At 32.7% G+C, this 8,896-nt stretch overlaps 1 protein-coding gene across 1 annotated transcript; it reads left to right on the top strand.

The window, feature by feature from the left end:
• The first annotated feature begins 2,464 nt into the window (after positions 1 to 2,464).
• On the top strand, positions 2,465 to 7,248 carry LOC119602712 (cryptochrome-1). Its single transcript, XM_037954366.1, has 6 exons — positions 2,465 to 2,566; positions 2,666 to 2,806; positions 5,445 to 5,788; positions 5,849 to 5,965; positions 6,020 to 6,822; positions 6,887 to 7,248. Exons 1-6 carry the CDS (start codon positions 2,485 to 2,487, stop codon positions 7,116 to 7,118), a joined length of 1,719 nt encoding a protein of 572 aa, XP_037810294.1. The 5' UTR covers positions 2,465 to 2,484; the 3' UTR covers positions 7,119 to 7,248.
• The last annotated feature ends 1,648 nt before the right edge of the window (positions 7,249 to 8,896 follow it).

The following is an 8,896-nucleotide window of genomic DNA, read 5'->3' as shown; positions in this document are numbered from 1 at the left end:
TAACTAACTAACTAACTAACTACTAACTAACTAACTAACTAACTAACTAACTAACTAACTAACTAACTACTAACTAACTAACTAACTAACTAACTAACTAACTAACTAACTAACTAACTAACTACTAACTAACTAACTAACTAACTAACTAACTAACTAACTAACTAACTAACTAACTAACTAACTAACTAACTAACTAACTAACTACTAACTAACTAACTAACTAACTAACTAACTAACTAACTAACTACTAACTAACTAACTAACTAACTAACTAACTAACTAACTAACTAACTAACTACTAACTAACTAACTAACTAACTAACTAACTAACTAACTAACTAACTAACTAACTAACTAACTAACTAACTAACTAACTAACTAACTAACTAACTAACTACTAACTAACTAACTAACTAACTAACTAACTAACTAACTAACTAACTAACTAACTAACTAACTAACTAACTACTAACTAACTAACTAACTAACTAACTAACTAACTAACTAACTAACTAACTAACTAACTAACTACTAACTAACTAACTAACTAACTAACTAACTAACTAACTAACTAACTAACTAACTAACTAACTAACTAACTAACTAACTAACTAACTAACTAACAACTAACTAACGTAACTAACTAACTAACTAACTAACTACTAACTAACTACACTAACTAACTAACTAACTAACTAACTAACTAACTAACTAACTCTACTAACTAACTAACTACTAACTAACTAACTAACTAACTAACTAACTAACTACTAACTACTAACTAACTAACTTAACTAACTACTAACTAACTAACTAACTAACTAACTAAACTACTAACTAATACTTACTAACTAACTAACTAACTAGCTAACTAACAAACAAACTAACATCATGAGAGCACCTGAAGAACCATTTTTTTTACTAGTCGCAGTTTAGCGTCAGTCTCTGGTAGAAGGGATACTTCCACCAAGTTCTTGAGGGTGCCTGTATATTTTTAATCTACCAATATTACGCTCGTGCTGAACACGTACTTTACGCTCTCTACTGGTTATTTGCCCTTCAAAGCGATTTAATTGACCCAGGTTTCTGTGTTGGTCTATTGGAATATTTTCTGTCGGATTTCGGTATAATATACTGTATATCACTGATCTGGTTCACTTTGCTGGTGATATGCAAAGAGAATCCAATATATACTTCGTAGTATCCTAGGATTGAGTCACTACGATTTACTGGAGCATCTTCTTCAGTAAATCGTAGTAAATCAGTGATATCATAGGTAGCTTAACTATGATATCACTTACATCCTTCACCATTCGCTCTATTTCGTATTTTTTGTACTTGGTATGATGTTTGAACCTTCACCTATATTTAAAGGCTGAGGTTTCACCCCTACATTTTTGGCAACGGCAGTACATCCTCATCCCCTCATCCTCAGTAGTTTTTTGCTCACGATTGTAGGTTGATGTCAACACATGATTCGCGAGCAGAACAACACTTACCGCCGGTACTAGGTTATTTAGACCGAGAACCATAACTTTAATACATTATTATTACTTTCCATATTATTGTTTTTGTTGTAAGATTGTCGTCTTGTCCAATTATCGTATGTATCTAAAAATCATATTATTTATGAAGCATGGTGAAAATTGAACAAAATCTATAGCTAGAGGTTCGATCCACGTTTACCTTTTTAACGCAGGTGTAAGCTCTTATATAATCGGGCATAACCGACATTATTTTATTACTTTTGATTAGCAGAGTTTCCGTTCTATTTAGCATTAACTTCACTGTCAAGAACATACAATATACATACATACATATGTATATTGTACATATGTATTTGTTATATATATTTTTGTTGTCAAATAAATAACTTTTTTAGCAGTTATTAATAAAAAAAACCGTTGTAAAACAAAAGCAGAATAAGTTCGAGCTTTTTTAAGTTTTGGCTTTTTTTCTTTCTTCATACTTTAATAAATATGAAATGAAAAGCTTAAAAATAATATTGAAAAAGCTTTAGTATACAATAGCACGACCAAAGCTTTAAATATTCTTTTACATTATTATATGTATATAGTAATGGTAAGGTATATAGGATTTCTGGAGCAACCTAACTTTATAAAGTTTTAAAAAGTCAGATTTTTAGTAATTTGTTAATTTTTACTTATCGACTTTTTGAATTTTATCTGAATTTTTATATTCTTTCCGACTACTACTACTCCACTTTAATTTTCAAAATCTATTATACATAATTTTTTGTTTTGGAAACCCTATGCTACCAACAAGTTGTTTGCAAAAAAACGTTACAATAGACACAGTTTGAACTTTCAAAACAAGGGTTACTTGAAATATGGTGGGGGTTGATTTAGGAACCATGAAAACTATTATGAGTGAAACTTTTTGCAATAGACTACAAAGTATTTACTCGTACTCATATTAGAGATAAACAATAAGTTGACTTTGGTGAAAATTTCAAGTGCAATGAGTGCATTTGCCAGCAACACGTTGTCGTGTAAAGACCGAAAACGCGGAACATTAAACGAGTGTAATACCGATAACGATTGTAATTAATTAATAAATATAGTATAAAAGTGCAAATTGTTTGAGAAAATATAAATTATTTTTATAAAAAAGAGTAATTGCAATTGTGTTTTTATTTAAGTTTCAACAATGTCGGTTAATATAATTTGGTTCCGTCATGGTTTAAGACTGCACGATAATCCAGCTCTATTGGAAGCTATATCGGATAAAGATTTAGGCATAGAACTATTGCCGATTTTTATATTTGATGGAGAAAGTGCGGGTAAGTGTATGACCGGCTGACGTATGGATTAGTTTGAGTGAAAGAACATTTAAACAAAGAAACCTTATAAAAAGAGCGCAATTTTGTAAATAAACCAACTAGAATATAAACAAGTAAAAGTTCTATATTCGGCTGTGCTGAATCTTATATACCCTTTACAATGATGTATTAAAAAACCTACAATTATTACAAAAAATCAGAAAGTCCTCTTTTATAGATATTCGTTCAATCAGGGTGCTGCGTATGTGCATAAAAACCGAAGAATGTACCTGGTACGATAAATATTTTTCTTCAGATTTGTATTAACTTCGGGCTCTTAATGTTTCATCGTTCAATATTACATGTTCCCGCTCCGTGCCCTACATGCGAAATTTCATGTTTTTAGGCCCAATATTATAGAAAAGTACCTTTTGAAGGCCGAAAAAGTACCAGAAAGTCCCATTTTATGTTTTCTCACTTAATCCGGGTTCTACACACTTAATTTCATGCTTCTAGGTTTAATATTATAGAAAATTCAAAAAGTACCTTTTGTAGAACGAAAAACTGCCAAAAAGCCCCATTTTATGTGTACTTTAAAAGTACCTTTTGTAGAACGAAAAACTACCAAAAAGTATCTTTTTATGTGTTCTCACTTAATCCGGGCTCTACCTACTTAATTTCATATTTTTAGGTTCAATATTATAGAAAATTCAAAAAGTACCTTTTGTACAATGAAAAAGTACGAAAAAGTTTCCTCTTTTATAGGTTCTCACCTAATCCGAGCTCAATATACTTAATTTCATGTTCCTAGCTTAATCGACTCCGCTATTTATAAGGACTCGGAATATATATACTTTATAGGGTCGGAAATTCTATTTCAGAAATTACAAACGGAATGACAAACTTATATATACCCTTCTCATGAAGGTGAAGGGTATAAAAAGGTCTATCATATGTGACTTGACCAATTATAAACACAGATGTAATAGGGTTAGCAGATATAATGGGAATTTATAATTACAGAGCATCACAAGAAAAACTTTTTAACTGAAATCCGTTACTTCAAAATAGTCGGAGAAAGATTAAGAAAACTGAAGATTTCATTTCTAGCGCCCGTGTGCACCCGTTCTGACCCAAAGTCGGAATTTTTGTGAAAAAATTATGAACAAAAAATGTTTTGAGATATGTGTGTGTTTTTTATAGAATCTTAGTATAGCCTGGATAGAACTAAAAGCAACATTTTGTTTTGCAATTTAAAATGGACGAGAAACCACGCCCATATACAAAATACGCATTAAAATTTGCATATATTAGAAACCTTAAATTTTGGATTAACAACTCTGACATTTAGAATCAGTGGGCGTGGTATCTTTCATATTAATAAAATACTAAATTTTGTATGTATTTCTGGGAAACTATAAATATTGCACAGTCAATATTTGTGCTATAGAATAGCACAATTAGGGGAAGATGGACGAACTATCACTAGTTGGCGTGGTATCTTTCATATAAATTAAATACCAAAATATCGGAGATACTATAACAACTAGAGTAACCAAATTAGGTGTGAGTATATTCGTAAGAATATAAATATTTAAGAATATGGAAGTCGGAAATATAATAGGCGTGGCATATCGCATATGAATAAGATTTTTCACAAGTAACTTTAATATCAATATAAATATTTAAAACTTAAATGGGCGGAACAGTAATAGAGGGCGCGGTTAAACATATAAAACTGTTGTCAGCCTTATAAGGAGGGCCAAAGCTTGGCATTTTCCTACAAAGTGAAGTAATGAGCTGACGTTCGAAACAATGTTCGTACAATGGAAGACCAAATTTTGATTACTTGATGATCATTTGTAATTTATTTATCAACATTGCCTATGTTTCTTATGAGGAACAAAGGGCGAACACAAGTCTGCTGTTACTTGATCTCCATCCAGCTAAGGCCGTTTTGAGAGGCTTCATTCTTAAGTTGCAGTCTCGACCACTTCTCTGTGTATTACACTGTGTGCCCAGTCTATGATAGTTTTTGAAATGTCTACAGAGGTCTTCAGTAGCTTATGACCTACACATCACAATCTAACGCCCGTAAGTACATTGAAGCAAGCACTGACAGCGTTGTCTTACACGACCAGATGTTCTACATCATTATAAAGTAATTGGATCAGTGTTACAAATTTTGGTAGTAATTCTGCTATTCATTATCTGTACTATGAACTTGATCACTGTACTCAGTAAGGCAATCCGTAAGATCTCCTTATTTAGGAATGTTTGCCGGCAACCCTAAAAGTTCCGAATAGTAGTAATAAGAGCTTTTCTGGGGCTATATAATCACCTCCTGGAGCATTTAATATTAGCCTTTAATGCCTATTTTGGCATTCAATATTTCATCGAAGACAGGAGATATAGTGAGATATAGTGTCTTACTGAATAGTAATTATAACTACATAAGCATCCAGTGGATAACGAATTCTAAAAAGGATCACTAACATATCTGATCAAACCCTTTTTAGACGAAATTTAAGATTAAAGCAATTTGTTTAAACTCCAACTTATAGGAAATTTTTGGATCTCTAAGAAATTAAATTCAATACCTTTTTAAATAATTCCTAAAGAAATAATATTCGACTAATATTTGTTACTCTTTCCGCAGGCACTAAATCAGTTGGCTATAATCGTTTAAAGTTCCTTCTGGATTCCCTGAAAGATATTTACGATCAGCTGCAAAATCTCAGCTTAAGTCTGGGACGATTGTATGTATTGCAAGGAAATCCAGTACAAATATTTCGACGTCTACATGAGCAATGCGGCATAAGGAAATTATGTTTTGAGCAGGATTGTGAACCGATTTGGAATAGACGTGATAATGCGGTGAAAAAACTTTGCCATGATTTGGGCATAACTTGCCTCGAGAGAATCTCACATACTTTATGGGACCCCAAAAAGGTTATCGATACTAATGGCGGCATACCGCCGTTAACTTATCAAATGTTTTTGGTAAATTTATTCTAAATATTAATATTAAACATTTATTTAATATATATTTATTAAAATTAGCATACAGTACAAATAATTGGCTTACCACCACGCCCAGTACCCAGTCCAGATTGGACTAATGTCAAGTTCCACAAACTAAGTGAGAAACTTATAATGGAATTAAAAGTGTATCTAGAGGTAATGGTTACATGGAGTATTTGTAAATATGTTTTCTCATTATTTTATCTTTAGTTCCCCACTCCTGAAGACTTCAATGTTTATCCCGATAACTTAAGTTATTTGGCCAAAGTCAAATGGATTGGTGGAGAAACCCAGGCCTTGCTACATTTGCATCAACGTCTCAAAGTGGAGGAAAATGCTTTTAAATGTGGTTACTATTTGCCTAATCAGGCTAAGCCCAATATTTTGGAATCTCCCAAGTCCATGAGCGCCCATTTACGTTTTGGTTGTTTGTCGGTGCGCAAGTTCTATTGGGATGTCCATGATCTCTTCAAAAATGTCCAAATGCAAGCCGAAGGTCTTGGTATGCATATGTCTGGGGGAGCTCATATAACTGGTCAGTTGATATGGCGTGAATATTTCTATACCATGTCTGTGAACAACCCAAACTATGATCGTATGGAAGATAATGAAATATGTTTGAATATACCCTGGGCTCAGCCCAATCATGAGCAAATTCAACGCTGGACAATGGGTCAAACAGGATTTCCCTTAATTGATGCCGCTATGCGTCAACTCTTAGCTGAGGGCTGGCTGCATCACACTCTCCGTAATACCGTGGCCACTTTTTTGACTAGAGGTGGTCTTTGGCAAAATTGGGAACATGGTTTACGTTATTTTCTAAAATACCTATTGGATGCTGATTGGTCAGTGTGTGCTGGCAATTGGATGTGGGTTAGCTCATCAGCATTTGAACGTTTACTCGATTCTTCGTTGGTAACATGCCCAGTGGCATTGGCCAAGAGATTAGATCCAATGGGTCAGTATATAAAACAATATGTACCTGAGCTATCTAAAGTACCTAAGGAGTATATGTGAGTATGACAATTATACTAAGTCTATTTTGGATCAGTCACATTAATATTTTTTTTATAACAGTCACGAACCCTGGCGTATGCCCTTGAATGTACAAGAGCAATCTGATTGCTTGATTGGAGTCCACTATCCGGATCGTCTGATTGATTTGAGTGTAGCCTCCCAACGTAACATGTTGGCTATGCGGGCTTTGCGTAACTCCCTTATAGCCGAAGGAGCACCCGATAATGGTCCACCACATTGTCGACCCTCAAATGAGGAAGAAATACGCAATTTCTTCTGGTTAGCCGATTAAAATGGACGATGGTGGAGCATCTAAGTGGAAACAAATTTACAAGGATCGATAAAAATTATATTAAAAAATTATACAAAACGAATATATATTCCAAATTTATCACAATAAATAACATATTTTTCTTCGTGTATTTGTTGTAATAATTGTGATTTGATTGATCCTCGATGTGTTTTTGATAAATGTTTAAAACTAATTCTAGAACCCGTTCATTGATTAGATATTTGTTATCCTTTTTAAATACGTCCAAATGTTAGATACACTCAAGAATAACAAACCCCTGTCACAATATTTCATTCATTGCAGATTTTGTAAGAATTTTAATTTAAGAAATATTATTAAAAACTTGAATTTTTAAATCAAAGTTTACAAAATCTTAACAAATGGTTAAATTCCCTGGAGCAAAAAATTCAGAATCTGTTCTAATAAAACTTGTTCTAGAGCGAGTGCAAACAAAACATTTCAGATTATTGAATTACGTTTATGGAACTAGTGATATCGCCATTACTTCTGAATCTAAAGTGCTTCTAAGGAGTTGTTTAAAAGAAAAAATTGTTATGCAAATATTTCCGTTTAGTCTATAATATAGTCTACAATCTAGTATCGCATATAGTCTCGTCTATAGTCTATTCTATAGTCTATTCTATAGTCTTGTCTATAGTCTAGTCTATAGTCTAGTCTATAGTCTAGTCTATAGTCTAGCCTATAGTCTAGTTTATAGTCTAGTCTGTAGTCTAGTCTGTAGTCTAGTCTATAGTCTAGTCTATAGTCTAGTCTATAGTCAAGTCTATAGTCTAGTCTATAGTCTAGTCTATAGTCTAGTCTATAGTCTAGTCATAGTCTAGTCTATAGTCTAGTCTATTCTATAGTCTAGTCTATAGTCTAGTCTATAGTCTAGTCTATAGTCTAGTCTATAGTCTAGTCTATAGTCTAGTCTATAGTCTAGTCTATAGTCTAGTCTATAGTCTAGTCTATAGTCTAGTCTATAGTCTAGTCGATAGTCTAGTCTATAGTCGAGTCTATAGTCTAGTCTATAGTCTAGTCTATAGTCTAGTCTATAGTCTAGTCTATAGTCTAGTCTATAGTCTAGTCTATAGTCTAGTCTATAGTCTAGTCTATAGTCTAGTCTATAGTCTAGTCTATAGTCTAGTCTATAGTCTAGTCTATAGTCTAGTCTATAGTCTAGTTATAGTCTAGTCTGTAGTCTGTCTGTAGTCTAGTCTATAGTCTAGTCTATAGTCTAGTCTATAGTCTAGTCTATAGTCTAGTCTATAGTCTAGTCTATAGTCAAGTCTATAGTCTAGTCTATAGTCTAGTCTATAGTCTAGTCTATAGTCTAGTCTATAGTCTAATCTATAGTCTAGTCTATAGTCTAGTCTATAGTCTAGTCATTATTAAAAACTTGATTTTTTAAATTAAAGTTTACAAAACCTTAACAAATGGTTAAATTCCCAGGAGCAAAAAATTCAGAATCTGTTCTAATAAAACTTGTTCTAGAGCGAGTGCAAACAAAACATTTCAGATTATTGAATTACATTTATGGAACTAGTGATATCGCCATTACTTCTGAATCTAAAGTGCTTCTAAGGAGTTGTTTAAAGAAAAAATAGTTATGCAAATATTTCCGTTTAGTCTATAATATAGTCTACAATCTAGTCTCGCATATATCTAGTCTATAGTCTAGTCTACAGTCTAGTCTATAGTCTAGTCTATAGTCTATTCTATAGTCTAGTCTATAGTCTAGTCTATAGTCTAGTCTATAGTCTAGTCTATAGTCTAGT

Source organism: Lucilia sericata, unplaced genomic scaffold (assembly GCF_015586225.1).
Source record: "Lucilia sericata isolate MDLA Ls3-8-SP2 unplaced genomic scaffold, ASM1558622v1 Contig000249F_arrow, whole genome shotgun sequence".
Taxonomy (NCBI): Eukaryota; Metazoa; Arthropoda; class Insecta; order Diptera; family Calliphoridae; genus Lucilia; species Lucilia sericata.
The sequence above is the reverse complement of the archived record's forward strand: the minus strand, read 5'-3'. Positions and strand labels throughout refer to the sequence as shown.

Coding starts and splice junctions, on each gene's coding strand:
- LOC119602712 (XM_037954366.1), top strand. CDS start 2,485: ATGAGTGCATTTGCCAGCAACACGTTGTCGTGTAAAGACCGAAAACGC. Junction 2,567..2,665: donor GTGTAATACCGATAACGATT/GTAATTAATTAA, acceptor TTTTTATTTAAG/TTTCAACAATGTCGGTTAAT. Junction 5,789..5,848: donor TAACTTATCAAATGTTTTTG/GTAAATTTATTC, acceptor TATTAAAATTAG/CATACAGTACAAATAATTGG.